This window comes from Malus sylvestris, chromosome 5 (assembly GCF_916048215.2).
Source record: "Malus sylvestris chromosome 5, drMalSylv7.2, whole genome shotgun sequence".
Lineage (NCBI taxonomy): Eukaryota > Viridiplantae > Streptophyta > Magnoliopsida > Rosales > Rosaceae > Malus > Malus sylvestris.
This window is the reverse complement of record NC_062264.1, coordinates 5145946-5161287: the sequence shown is the minus strand read 5'-3', so window position 1 is coordinate 5161287 and position 15342 is coordinate 5145946. Positions and strand designations below refer to the sequence as shown.

Here is a 15342-nt window from a genome sequence, read left to right as displayed (position 1 = left end):
GTGTTTCCACCAACGATTAAATGTATTAGTTGAATGTGCCCAGTTTTTTTTTTTTGTTTTTTTTATGAAAGCTTGTTATCTTCATTAAATTTTCTTACACATCCATTGCTGTGCTATATGTTGGTTCTTCGTTGAGACTTGTACAGTTTCAAAGGTGAGAAGTGGAAAAAAGCAGCTGATCGTAGAGAAGAATCAGGAGATACTCCACTGCATGAATTTAGGTAAGTAGAATAACTACTGATTATCAAGTTGAACTCAATACTAATGTTGCTTGCAGGAAACAGATTTAAAAGCGCGTTTCTTGTGAGCTCACGTCACAGCCTCACATATTGAGCAACGGATTTTGGATCAGGTGTATGGAAGAACCAACAACGGACTGTTTCCTTCCTCTAAAACCGTACAAGGTGGAAGCTGTCAGAGCTGTGCGCGGAGCTTCTCCTCTTCTTATCAAAGATAAAGCGGCCATATGTGTGAGGCTGTGATCCTCCTGATGAAGCTGATGATCTCTCCACAATTTCTGTTTTTTGTTTTGGATATGTTGAGGTGCTCACATACATAAATGAAACAAAAATTTTAAGTGATATAAATTTAACTTGTCAACTAAGAAACAAGATTTTCTTGGTTTTGGAGACGAACGTCTTGAATGACATAAGGAAGGTACTCGAACCAAAGTAAAGGGGGAACTTACTGGGAGACCAAACCTAGCTAGGTGGTGTGCAACACCGTTAGATTATAACTACGGAGAACATGAGAACAACTTACATGACACAGATACACTATCACCATAACGTTTGGTGCTGATCATACGACACCATGTGAAGTAACCTGTGTTGTCTTAGAGTCTTCACACGTACATCATTTGAAATTTTACAACCTTTCAAAAAGTTTTAAGCTCGTAATTACGCGTTTCGCACTTGAAATTTTCAGGGCAAAATAATATTAACCCTAAAAAAAAAGTGGAACCAACAAATAAAATGAAGCTAGCGGCCCAGCCCAATTTTCAGTTGGCGCCAATGAAAAAGAAAAGAAAAACGCGCGTGATAAAAAGCCGCGCTTAAGCGGTGAGTACTGAGGAGCGTCCTGCATTCAATGCTTTCAAGTTCCAACGATAGCATCCAATTCCCAAACGGTCATATTTGATTTATTCGAATTTCAAAACCCCTCCCTCTCATACCTGATCTCTCTCTCTCTCTCTCTCTCTCTCTCTCTCTCTCTCTCTCTCTGTGTTTGGATTTGAATTTGTGAACGCCAATCGCGATCTAGGTGAACAGAAATCGATTCCACGTTTTCTGCTTCTTCAGTTGCTTGCGAACGAACCGGCGAAGACGATAGAGCTTCTCTTCTGTTCTCGGTCGGCGGACGGAGAAACAACGACCGAAATCGAAATCAATTTCCAGGTTCCCTTTTTCTTCTCTTAATTTTCTCGCATTATTTTACAATTTGAATTACAATTAGGGATTTCGTTTCGTTTCGTTGCTTTTGTGTTGTTTGTTTATTTTTGCATTAAATTGAAACTGCGTGCGATCAACAATGGGTATTCCGAAGCTGGGTTATTGGGGTATGCCGTTGGGCTGTCGGTTTCATCCAACTGATCAAGAATTGGTCAGTTATCTTCGTCTGAGAGCCGTCGCCGGAGAGCCATTAGACATTCCCTTCACGAGTTCAATCTCTTCGGCAGCGCACAACCCTGGGTGGTGTGGGAAAAATTCGGGGGAAATTCCTTCCTCGATCAAGATCTCTTCTTGTTTTACGAGCTGCAACATTCGAAGAAGAACCACAAACGCTCTATCGAAGCTGGAGGCTCTTGGAAGGCAACCTCCTTCTTGCGAATTGAAGCCTTGGATGGAAATCCGATTGGGGAAAAACGGAATTTCAGTTATAAGAATAAAGGGTGCGAGAATGATGGTGAATGGCTGTTAGAAGAATACTGTCTTCTTCCTAATCCTAATCTAGTTGCTCACTCCGATCGTAAAGTAGTTCTTTCCCGACTTAAAAGGAGCTCCAGATCCAGGTGTGCAAACATGAATTTACCTCAAGAATTCAACGAGAAGCCCCCAATTAAGAAGAGAGCAAGAAAAGAAATATTGAATGAGGAGCCGGCAATTAAGAGAGCAAGAGCAAGAAAAGATCTATTCAATGAGAAGTCGCCGGTTCAAAAGACACAAAGAAAGGAACTATTGAATGAGAAGCCGCCGGTTAAGAAGAGAGCAAGAAAAGAACTGGGATCACAAATTACTAGTGTGAATGTGATCACTAATTCCATTGATCAAAGCAATACTCCTTCTGTTGTGCCTTTTGATGAAATTGAATGCAACATGAATCATGATGATGAGTGCATAAGCAGTATTCCATTGATCAAAGCAATACTCCTTCTGTTGTGCCTTTTGATGAAATTGAATGCAACATGAATCATGATGATGAGTGCATAAGCAGTATTGACGGTAATGTTGCAATGCCGATGAATGATGTTTCTACTTACCCGATATGCTTTGGCAGCGAAGAAGAATTTCTTTTAAGCAATGAAAAGTATCTTGGAGAAACTGGGGATTTTTCGTTACCTGTTGAAGGTTTTTATTGAATTTTGTGAATGGTATATTCATCATGAGACAATCAGGTACAAGAGATAGCAAATATATATGTGCTAGACGGAAGAAAACAAGAGTACCTATCCCTCCTTGATTTACGCCTAAAGCTAACAAAAAAAGAACAAATAAGACACATCCCTTGAATTAAGGGAATTGACAACAAGAGAAATAAGACACATCCTTTGAATTAAGGGAATTGACAACAAGAGACACATCCCTTGAATTAAGGGAATTGACAACACTATCTATCACCCTAAAATCCTTTGTACGGTGAACATGCAACCTAACCTAACCCTAGTTGCCATTCTTTCTTCCAATACTCCCCCTCAAGCTGGATCAAAGGGATTAATTGATCCAAGCTTGAACAAAAGACGCTGAAAATTAGCAGAGGTTAATCCTTTTGTGAAAATATCCGCAAGTTGATCATGACTGCGCGTGTAGTGAGTATCGATCACCTTGGATTGAACTTGATTTCTGACGTAGCGACAATCAACTTCAATATGTTTAGTTCACTCATGGAATACAGGATTCGATGCAATGTGCATCGCGGCCTAATTATCACAGTGTAGGGACATGGGTTGTTGATGAGGAAAACCTAAAGCCAACAGAAGGCTTTTGAGCCAAATAAGTTCACAAGCAGTCGACGCCATAGCACGATACTCTGCCTCTGCACTAGAGCGTGCAACAACACTTTGTTTCTTGCTTTTCCAGGTAACTAGGTTGCCTCCCACAAACGTACAAATCCCAGTGGTAGACTTGCGATCGAGAGAATTGTCTGCCCAGTCAGCATCGGTATAGCCTGAGATCTGAGTGTGACTATTATTACGCATAAGAATTCCTCTACCAATGGAACCCTTAAGATAACGTAGCACACGATGAACAATCTTCAAATGATCCATGCTTGGAGAGTGCATAAACTGGCTAACAATGCTGACGACATATGATATATCAGGACGTGTGATAGTCAGATAAATGAGTTTGCCAACCATTCTTTGATAGTAACTTAAATTGGGAACTGGATCACCGTGAGTTTTTAGCTTTAAGTTGCTATCCAAGGGGGTACGAGCAGGCTTGCAATCTGTCATTTTTGCTTCGTGAAGAAGATCCATGACATACTTGCGTTGGTTGAGGAAGAAACCCTTGTGAGAGTGTGCCATCTCGATGCCCAGAAAGTATTTGAGAGTGCCAAGATCCTTGATAGCAAACTTGTTGTTGAGATACTGTTTAAGAGCATTAATCTCTGACATATTATCACCTGTCACAATTAGATCATCAACATAAATTAGCACAACTAGTTTACCCACTGAGTTGGAACGAACAAATAGGGAAGAATCCGCAATACTTCGACAAAAACCAACCCTTTCCAGAACATGACTGAGCTTGGCATACCATGCACGTGGACTTTGCTTGAGACCATAAATGGATTTATGGAGTTTGCACACCATTTCTGGATTGTTTGATTGATGATGACCTGGGGATAACTTCATGTAAACCTGTTCTTCAAGTTCACCATGCAGGAAAGCATTTTTAACATCCATTTGAAAGAGAGGCCATGCATTGTTAATTGCAACCGACAACAATACTCTAACAATGTTTATTTTTGCCACCGGAGCAAATGTCTCTTTATAATCGACGCCATAGGTTTGTGTAAAACCTCAAGCAACCAAGCGAGCCTTATTCCTTTCGATTGTGCCATGTGAATGAAACTTAGTTTTGTACACCCAACGACTCCCCACTGCCTTCTTTCCTTTTGGAAGTTTCACTATAGTCCATGTGTTATTTTCATGGAGGGCTTGAATCTCCTTTGCCATAGCATTTCTCCACTCATTGTGAAGATTGGCTTCTTGAAAACTTTGAGGTTCTCGAGCTTCATTAATGGCACTTAGGAATGTAGCAAAAGAAGATGAGACTTTGCTATAGTCAATAGCATCAGTCACGGGATACCTGGCAGTGTAGGTCACATAATCATGCAACTTGGATGGAAGTTTCCTCTCTCGTGCAGGACTGCAATGAACTGTAGGAGATTGAACTACAGGTATTTGAACAACATCATGGTTGGAAGGATCACTGGAGGGTGCAGTGTGAATCTCCGATGAGTAAGGGGTTTCATCTTCAAGATGTTCCACCAAGTGAAGATTAACATCATCCGGCACATGTTCACTAGGAGTGCATGTTGCATCTTCTCTGTTTGGATATGGAAAAGGAAATAAGTCCATCAAATGCTCCCCCTATCTAGAGTAATCTAGTGATTGTGAGAAGTAAGGAACATGTTCTTCAAATTTAACATCCCTTGAAACAACCATTTTTCTAGTTGTTGAATTATAGCACTTGTAACCTTTTTTGGGTAGATGAATAACCTAGAAAAACACATTTGGCAGCCCTTGGGTCTAGCTTGTCACGATTTTGAGCTTGAATGTGAACAAAGCATGTACACCCAAAGACTCTCAAATGGGAAAAGTTGATCTTTCTATTTTTCAAGACCCCTCATAAGGTGATTTAAAATTCAACACTTTACTAGGCAATCTATTGATGAGATATGCCGCAGTAAGAACTCCTTGAGACCAAAACTTCTTAGGCACATTCATGTGAAACATAAGAGCTCTAGTCTTCTCAAGTAGATCTCTATTCTTCCTCTCAGCCACCCCATTTTGTTGAGGTGTTCCAACACAGCTTGTTTGGTGTAATATACCATGCGTGCTCAAGTAGTGTGACATGTTATGAGACATATATTCTGTGTCGTTATCTGATCGTAAAATATGAATTTTTGAAGCAAATTGGGTGGCCACAAGTCTATGAAAATCTTGAAAAACTTCCATCACTTCACTTTTTAATTTCAAAAGATACAACCAAGTAATCCTTGTGAAATCATCCACAAAAGTTACAAAATATTTGTATCCATCAAAAGACTTTAGAATTGGTCCCCAAACATCGGAATGCACGATTTCAAAAGGATTACTAGCCCTAGACAAAGAGGAAGTAAATTGCAATCTAGTAAACTTAGAAAAATGACAAACATCATAAGGACTTGTAACTTTGCACATGTTTGGGAACAAGGTGGATAGAACTTTTTCATAAGGATGTGCTAGACGTTGATTTGGGTTGATATCAATATCTGAGTGTGGTGATGGTGGAGTAGCATGAAAGCCGTCTCCTTCCAAATTTACTGAGCTTTCTTCAGCCATGATTGAAGGACAAGAAGAAGCTCATAAATCTCTCAAGAGAACACCACAAAGACAGGCCAGTTAGGGTCACTGCTCTGATATCATATTGAATTTTGTGAATGGTATATTCATCATGAGACAATCAGGTACAAGAGATAGCAAATATATATGTGCTAGAGGGAAGAAAACAAGACTACCTATCCCTCCTTAATTTACGTCTAAAGCTAACAAAAAAAGAACAAATAAGACACATCCCTTGAATTAAGGGAATTGAAAACAAGAGACACATCCCTTGAATTAAGGGAATTGACAACACTATCTATCACCCTAAAATCCTTTGTACGGTGAACATGCAACCTAACCTAACCCTAGTTGCCATTCTTTCTTCCAATAGTTTTGATTTTACTAGCGATGAAGAATATCTTTTACGCACTGACCCATTGATCCTAGACTTTGAACGGTGGTTGGGAACGGTTGAATCGCCACAGGAGCAACTTGGATGCGATCAGTTGCTTGTGGATGAGTGGTCGTGATTGTGTGTCTGATCAATATAGGATATACAGAGGTGACAGTGACTGTCTAATTCCCACGGTTTGTGCAGACACATGTACTGCCACATTTGTCTTTATAATGAATCGATATTACGAACAGATCTTTTGAATTCAACATAGTTACATATTAATTTTTTCATCATTTTTCTGTACTTGCGTCGCATTTCCCAATATTGTACTCCTTCCGTACATGGCAAATAACCAAAAAAAATTATTCTGTTAGTAACCGGGTTGTTTTTCTCTTTTCAAGTGTTGGTAAAACCATCATTTCTACGGGCAGCTTACTTGTGGGATCTGTTTTGTAGCCTTGCCCTGTGGTAGCATCAGATATCTGTCGTTCGTTGCTGGAGAGGTGATATCAATCTCGTGATAAACACTTTTATCTAATTTTTGCAGTTAGAGTTAGGCAATCCTACGAACATGTTAAAGCTGGAAACGCTAGATAGAACCGGATTAATACTTGATAAACCTATTTTCTTACTCTAGAAAATGCAAATAGAAAAAATAATGGTGATTCTTTATTTGTATCATTTACTGCCTGTCCAAATATGTTGGTGATGTTATTTTTGTTGAACATTTTCTGTCAACCTTCAACTGTAGTTGGTCCAAATGGGTTGGTTCTTTTCAGTTTTGTCCAAGGTGCTTTGGTGACAAGAGTGTTGACTGTTTTTTCTCTTGCGGTTGGAATTGTTTTTGGTTCGATGATTTCCATTACAGGTCCCAATTTTTACCTGGTTTGTTTGTCAAGAGAGGGGTGGTGCACACAATTACAATTACATTTTTCTCTCTCCTTCTAGCTCAGAGTTCTAACTTTCAATAAGGAATTCTATAGACTATAATCTGATTGGCCTACTGACGCTCCGGTTAAAAAATGTGATTACAAGACAGAGGTTCAGAGCTAAAGGGGTAGAGGAATTCCTAGAAGAACTTTGGAAGAGACTCTAAGAAAAGACTTAAAAGTACTTGGATTTAACGGAAGATGTAACACAGAACCGACCAAAATGGCGTTCTAGGATTCATATAGCCAACCCCACTTAGTGGGAAAAGGCTTTGTTGTTGTTGTACTTGTATGAATGCGCATATGAGTTTGCAATAATTTTGATCACTTTGCTTCTGATTATGCTTACTTTTCCTCTTAGTATAGCATCCCATGTCAATAATAGAACAATGTGGACACTTTGAACATGCCACTACGTTTTCCATCACTTACAAGAGTTGATGGAAAAAACAAATAAAAATGGAGATTTTAGCATAAGAGAAAACGGATGCCTTGAGCTACCAAAGATGAAGATTGACGAAGATAAACAGTGGGTTTCAGTTGCAGGCATAAAGGTCATTTGCGAGGGAATCATTCAGAAACAGTTTGGAAGTCACATGACTGATCAACTGTTTGCAAAATACTAGTAGCGCAAATGGAGAGTAAATACCGTTGCCTATTCGGCCTGCACACTTCCGGCCAAATTTTTTCTCCGGTAAAAGCCACGCCTTGAAGGCTCAAGAAGGGCATGCCTATGAGTGAAATTTACAAAATTATCAACCATAAATGGAGCAAAATATAGAGGGACGGGATGAACATCAGATATTATAACATGTGAAACACGTCTTTTCAAAAAAAATAACATGTGAAACACCTACAAGTAATTGCATCAGAAAAGTTCCATTAAGTGTTCAAAATTTATCTCTGCGAACAGCAATTGCCATGCCAACTAGCGGTGTATCAAAAGACAAGTAAACTCTAAGGTCCATTGCTCAACTCTTCAAGGAACTATTTCCACAATTTTACAATCTGAAACGAAATTATTACAAGTCCAACCTGCAGTGTCTATTTCTTCTTGTTGACATCCAAATTCATCTCCTGAAGGTTCAGCAACAGATCATCTGAGTTCAAGAAAACTTTGTTTGCGGAATTTGAGATTGTATGTGCAATCTCTCTTGCAGCCTCAATCTTCCTCAGTGTAATAAATGCCGGATTGTTTGCAATAGCTTCACCAATCAGCTTGGCACTTGTCGCCTCTCCCTGACCAACAGAGAAATGATTTAAGCAAAACAAAAGTTTAAGAGGAACACCCACATTCATATAGGAATATTGCGACTTTATGTCCATCTTATTCCCCGTAAATGGAGTACTTGGACGCAACTAGTAAAATGCAAATTTATTCTATATACGGACTTGTATGATTTGTTTCTAAAGATCATCACAGGACTAAGAAATAAAATCACTGATGCTAATTCAACGATGAGCATAATATAATGAAAATTAGGGATACATTTTGATTTAGGATCTATAAAGTAGTTGGTTCATGCATGTGGCTTTCCCATGGCTTTCAGCAAGCTATACGCTTAAAAACCAATACTTTCGATTTAATGGCTGGTAAAATTGCAATTAAGTCAAGAACAGTAGATATTATCTGTATTGAGAATGTGTTATAACTCACCTCTGCTCTGATGATAGCACTCTTCTTGTCTTGTTCAGCCTTGTCCACAACAAACTTGGCTCTCTCAGCTTCCTGTGCAGCCACTTGTTTGGCCTCAATTGCAGCCGTGAACTCCTTCCCAAAAGTAAGAGTTGTAATTGACACATCGTCCAGCGCAATGTTGAAATTGGCAGCCCTTTCAGTCAAAATCTTTCGTATTTCCCTACTGACAGTCTAAACATAAAAAGAATAATCAACACTAAGGAAACATTTGAACTTCTACCTCTTCATCTAAATAACTATTAACTATACAAGTGGACAAGGTATGAAAAAAAGGGGGGAAAACTTCAAATTGACTAGAAAGGAAAATGAACATATGTATAGTAAGAGGGTTTCTCCCTACCTCTCTCTGAGTAATGAGCTGACTAGCATTATACTGTGCAACAACAGCTTTCAAAGTTTCATGAACAATGGAAGGAAGGACTCTCTCATTGTAATTCTCACCAAGAGTCCGATAAACTGTAGGCAGCTGGTCTGGTAGAGGTCGAGTAAGCACTCGAAGCCCAATTTTCACCTGGACAGCACAATGAGAAAACAAAAATTTAACATTGAGGACAAGGACTGCAGACAACATAAACCGAAATAACTAAATTGTCTCTGTAATTAAAACTTGTTTGAAAGTATATCCTGATGAAAAGACATGTTTTGAACATAGAGGATACAGTTTTAAATGCTAACACTATGCATACATCACATACATAAAACAGAATAGAGATTTATCTATTGTCAAAATTACAAGCCATGAAGTGGTCAAAATTCCGTTTAACAGCAAGGAAGGAAAAAGATATCAACCATTTGGAGATCACGGCTCCCAGAAGTGCTCTCCACTAGATGAGGTCGTGCACGGACATCATAAATGACTGGCCTCTCAAACCATGGAATGATAAGGTGTGTACCCTCTGGATAGACCTGAAAGACGTTTCACACACACAAAGTAAGTCGACAGGTGTGTTAGACTCGTCCTTAACTTGAACAAATTAAGCATATGACTCGGGTAAACCCCATTAGTTTTATAACTGGAGGGGCGAACCTCATTTAGGATAAATTGTCTACAAAGGATACAATCATCCTGGGAAGTTTCTCTTCACATAGGATCGCTAATCTCTGTTGGAACCATCTCAACAGATAGCATATAACCCCGTATAAATATAGTTATTAAAGTCAAGAGCTTTTGGGGCTGGCCATTCAAATCAAGCCACAGTAATACTACATTTGAAAATGCAACTTCGTTCATAAAATCTACTCAAGTATAACCTTGAAATACAGATAAAATGCAACAGTAGAGATTAGACCTATAACCTTGTCCTTGACACCGATTATCCGGTTGAACACAATGGCTCGATGCCCTCCCTCGACATTGTACAGACTGTTGGCAGCTCCATACAAGCCAAGCCCACCAATTATGCCAACCTTAAGCAAAGCAGAAACTGCACCACCACCGGGAACTTTCGGAACCTTAACGTTGTTGAAATTCATATTCACTCTCGCTGTGAAAACATAAAGAATTGAAAAAAAAAATACCAAAAATAAAAAACAAAAAATGAACAAAAATGTGGATTCGGGAACGAAAAATGCCAAGCACCAAAATAGTCCATTCAAAATCAAATTCATGGAAGAAAAAAGAAAAAGCAATATAAACTTGAAGCAATTCAGCCATTGCTTAAGTTTGAGCAAATAAAAAGGCGGAGCTGCGAGATCTGCTTCGATCCCGAACTGCAAATGGTTGGGCGGAGGGCGGTGACCTAGAATCTCATCTAAGAAGGGGGAGGTGGAAGACGAGGAGAGACGAACCAGTGAGAGGTGAGGAACGTGGCTGTCGCAACGGTGGAGAAACGGTGATGAGGATGATGCGGAGGATTCAGGCCCCAGCAGCAGATGCAAGGGTTTAGGGTTTACAGGTAACGAGCGAGAACGCGAAAGGTTTAAGGCGGCCTTTAAAAGGCCTAGAGTATCGGCCAAGGTCCAACTCTTTTACCCACCCCAAATTTTAAAAGGGTCCCATCATCCAATTTTTTATTTTATTTTATGACAATGATATTCTATTACAAATTGGAACAATATATTTTATTTTAAGGGAAGGGGTGTTAACGCGAGATCCTTTTCGATCCCTAAAAATAGTATAGGTCGAAAAAAAAGGGCCACAAAAAGCCTAGTAAAAGTCAAGGCCTAAAGAAGAACGGGATGTCCAAGGCCTAGTGGAATTAAAAGTAGGGCTGGAAAAAAATACCGAAAATTCCAAACCAAATTGAAAAAATTTCAAAACCAAACCAAAAAAATTTCAAATCGAAAATCCAAAACCGATCCTGAAAATTCGGTACAGGAATCAGTCTCACTTTTCATTTCGTTCGATAATCCCGAACCGAACCGAAATAAAAAATATATATATTATTTAATTTTAAATATATATTTGGAATTGTAATAGTCGGAAATAATAAATAAAAAAAACCATTACTTTCTTTTGGATAGGCGGAAGGATCTATGTCCATCCCCAACTTCCTTTCAATCCACATCCGCAAAGGAGGAATGGGCATATGCTGGTTGGATAAGCCAAGAAAAAACAACCAAATGAATCTACCGGTGTTAAGCATCTAATTGGCATCTTTTTCTAAAGGCTACAAGACTTTAAAATGAATGTCATTGTTCTTTCTTCATTAGAAAAAGACGGGACTCCTCCGGCATACAGTGCTAAGAACAATTCCACCCAAATGGGCCAGCACCCAGTTCATTTATCCACTCAGTGAACAGTAACATACTCAAATGAACAATAATACGCCAAAGCATCTCCACCCCTAAAAAAAATGCGTTGGCACCCAGCCCATTTAAAATATTATTAGTTTTTTTATAAAATAATAAATAAATAAAATATTTTTAATTTCGGATAGGATTTTTAACCAATCTCGTCACGTCACGTATTATTATCCGAACGTACTATTTTGTGAATAGATTTCCGCTAAGATTTGCAACCAATTCCGACGCGCCACGTGTCATTATCTGTTTACAATAATTTAGCTAAGATTATGATAAGATTTTCAACCAATCTTATTACACCACGTGTCATGACTTTTCTCTGCTATTTTATCTTGAATGCTTTAATAGGTTTTCTTCAATCTTGAGATTTATAGCACTGACTGCACCACTCCTTTACCCGTTGTAATTTGCAGGCCTACCTGGTTTCATTTCTCTGGTTGTTGGATAATTGGATTTGCAAGGTAAAGTTTTCTGGGTTTTTACTTTGTTGCTCCAAAAGGGTCTTAGAAAGTCTAATTCTTTGAAACATTTATGTGGGTTTTGTTCAGTTGGTGGGTTGTAAATCTCTTATGGATAACATCTAAATTTTCATTTTTTTAATCCAAGGGTTTTGCAGCTTCACATTTTGATGTGCTTTTTGCTCTACTTTGTTTATCGGGATCTTTTGATATGGATCCAAAGTCACTAAAAATTGGACCTATTTCAAAAGTAAAAAATCACTAAAAATTGGACTTATTTCAAAAGTAAGCCTATAAAATTGGACATATTTCAAATTTTCCCTTGTTTATTTTTCATTGGAACCGGATCCCTCCTGAACATTGGGTGGGGATCCTCCTGACCGGATCATCTGGACCATTGAAATTTGATCTAACAGCTACAAACATGAGACTCTTTAAAAGTTATAATTATTGTAGCCGTTTGATCAAATTTTAATAGTCCAGATAGCCCGGTCAGGAGGATCCCCACCCTATGCTCAGGAGGAGATCCGGTTCCTTTTTCATGAAATTTTTGTAACTATTCGACCCCAGGTAGTTGATTTTACCCAAAAATGTGATAGGACTTGTGCAGACCATACACATATCATGATAACCAACCATGCAACGGTCATGATTCAACATCATAACCACATGAAAAGTAAACATACATGAAATTATAGATCCCCACAACTCAGAATTAAATTCGCTCGAATTGAGGAGTAAAGATGGAATAGGAACCCCAAATTTTTCATAATAATTTTTGTTGCTTCTTCTCGCTTTGCATCATCTCGTTTCTAAGATTGTAGTATTTGTATTTTGCAGGACCTCTCCTAGAAGGTTTCATCCTTACAAGTTGTTCCCTGATCTCTGAAAGCTTTGGAATTCTACTTTGGTGGTTTTAGGGTTTGCTCTCTCTCGCTCTATATATATGTTTAGATATATTATTATACAGGGTCTGTGTGTGACTTATAAAGCTAACTTTTAGTTAAAGGATTTGAGTTTAACTTCTAGGTGAACATAAATTTAGAACTCTTTTTCTTTTTATTCAGATTACATGTATCATTTGGGTTCATATTTGGTAATCTAGGTTTTGTTTTCTGAGTTTTTTTTTTCATTTGGTTAACACTTACAAATTACAAATAGGGATTTTGATTTGAAACCGGTTTGAGTTAGTTGTAGTTTTGGAATTACCAATAGTCCAAAATTATTTTGGGATTTCCGATTTGTCCCGAAACCATTTCTGGATTCCAAAAATTTGGTTTGGGATCGGTCTTGAATTTGGGATTCCCAAAAACTTCGGTTTGGGAATCGGGACAAGGGTTTCGGTATCCCATACCGAACCAGCCCTAGTTGACCCTACATTGCACCACCTGTTGGAGTTTGTGTCAATGTTTACAATATGATACATCGCGGGTAAGATCCCATAATACCCCATCCATAGATTGTCTCTTAACTGTACAGGCGACCAATGGGTATGGAAAAAACCTAAAAAAAGTAAAGCAAGTTTTAGCCATCTAGAAATCACTATTAATGTATATGATAGGTTTCCAAGGAAGTAAATAGCATACCTGGTCGGTCTACAGGAATTTTGCATGTTGTGCAAATTTCTGAACCTCCAAGCTGATTATCTACAAACATAAAATCGAATCATTTATTTAAATTAATATAATCTAATCTAAATCTAACCCTTCCTACTCACACCATAAACACATTAATGTTATACAAAAGCCTCCTGCTTAGATACCAAAGATAAACTAGTCCCGGAAAAATTAATCTACGGAAATAATTAAGATGTAAGTGTTTCTCCTATTCAAGATCAAAACTTTCAAACACTTATTCACACCAATTATTTTTCCCTTACGGTTGGCGTATATCGTTTTTATATGCGTTGTGAAAAAAAAAACCCAGTAATATCAAGTATAAGCAATGCGTAATATCAATCATACACAGAAATTATCAAGATTCTACCCAAAAAACAAGGTGCACAAATTGAAAATTTAGTCGAGAAATCAAACAAAAATTGAATGTTTTCAAGAATCCATACAAACATAAAAACATTTCAAGAAATCATACAAAAACTGAAATTCAGTCAAGAAAAAAAATACTTGAGTGATCGAAGAGATTGCTTCCAGAAGACCTTTGTTTTTTGGTTCCACCTTCCACCACCTCCGTTTTCCTCTTCACAAAAATGGTCATAAATAATGTGTTTCTGTCAGCAGTTCTTCCGAGGACGGAAGGATGTCGCAGGCGACGGAGGCGTCGATGACGACGGAGGACAATCCACCCAGAATGAAGTCGCGGGCGACCAAGGACAATTGAGAAGAGGTAAAAATGGGAGGAAAATGGGATACTGAGTGGTGAAGCAGAAAGAAAAAAGGGTTCTTTTTGCTTCACCACTCAGTATCCCATTTTCCTCTCATTTTTACCTCTTCTCAATTGTCCTTCGTCGCCTGCGACTTCATTCTGGGTGGATTGTCCTCCGTCGTCGTCAACGCCTCCATCGCCCGCGACACCCTTGCGTCCTCAGAAGAACTGCTGACAGAAGCACATTATTTATGACTATTTTTGTGAAGAGGAAAACGGAGGTGGTGGAAGGTGGAACCAAAAAGCAAAGGTCTTCTGGAAGCAATCTCTTTGATCACTCATGTATTTTTTCTTAACTGAATTTCAGTTTTTGTATGATTTCTTGAAATTTTTCTGTGTTTGTATGGATTCTTGAAAACATTCAATTTTTGTTTGATTTCTCGACAAAATTTTCAATTTGTGTACATTGTTTTTTGGGTAGAATCTTGATAATTTCTGTGTATGATTGATATTACGCATTGCTTATACTTGATATTACTCGGTTTTTTTTTTCACAACGCATATAAAAACAATATACGCAAACTGTAAGGGAAAAATACTTGGTGTGAATAAGTGTTTGAAAGTTTTGATCTTGAATAGGAGAAACACTTCCACATGTAAGGGATCTTAATTCGAGACCTGGGAGCAGCCTCTCCATAAATGGGGGTAAGGCTAGCCGACATTCACCTCTCCCAGACCCTGCGTAAAGCGGGAGCCTTGTGCACTGGGTACGACCTTTTTTATTAATTTTTCCGGGACTCTAAGTTATCTTTGGTATCCAAGCAGGAGGCTTTTGTATAACATTATTGTGTTTATGGTGTGTGTAGGGAGGGTTAGATTTAGATTATATTATATTAATTTAAATGAATGACTCGATTTTATGTTTGTAGATAACCAGCTTGGAGGTTCAGAAATTTGCACAACATGCAAAATTCATGTAGACTCTGACCAGATATGCTATGTATTTCCTGGAAACCTATCATATACATTAATAGTGATTTCTA

General features: G+C 38.3%; 2 protein-coding genes, 1 long non-coding RNA gene and 1 pseudogene across 3 annotated transcripts; 2 read left to right on the top strand and 2 right to left on the bottom strand.

The window, feature by feature from the left end:
- The first annotated feature begins 1023 nt into the window (after window positions 1-1023).
- Window positions 1024-6523, top strand: LOC126620983 (NAC domain-containing protein 83-like; annotated as a pseudogene).
- LOC126622494 (uncharacterized mitochondrial protein AtMg00810-like) lies at window positions 3137-4043 on the bottom strand. Its single transcript, XM_050291298.1, has 2 exons — window positions 3975-4043; window positions 3137-3840 (listed from the first exon to the last, which is right to left on the bottom strand). The coding sequence occupies exons 1-2, from the start codon at window positions 4000-4002 to the stop codon at window positions 3137-3139; spliced, it is 732 nt and encodes a 243-aa protein (XP_050147255.1). The 5' UTR covers window positions 4003-4043.
- Window positions 6524-7935: 1412 nt separating the features above from the next.
- On the bottom strand, window positions 7936-10729 carry LOC126620984 (prohibitin-1, mitochondrial). The gene is made up of 6 exons (XM_050289328.1): window positions 10563-10729; window positions 10071-10258; window positions 9564-9680; window positions 9115-9285; window positions 8733-8945; window positions 7936-8314 (listed from the first exon to the last, which is right to left on the bottom strand). The coding sequence occupies exons 2-6, from the start codon at window positions 10245-10247 to the stop codon at window positions 8120-8122; spliced, it is 873 nt and encodes a 290-aa protein (XP_050145285.1). The 5' UTR covers window positions 10248-10258; window positions 10563-10729; the 3' UTR covers window positions 7936-8119.
- Window positions 10730-11907: 1178 nt separating this feature from the next.
- LOC126620982 (uncharacterized) lies at window positions 11908-13043 on the top strand. Its single transcript, XR_007622753.1, has 2 exons — window positions 11908-11980; window positions 12818-13043. It is a non-coding gene; the product is annotated as an uncharacterized LOC126620982 (long non-coding RNA).
- The last annotated feature ends 2299 nt before the right edge of the window (window positions 13044-15342 follow it).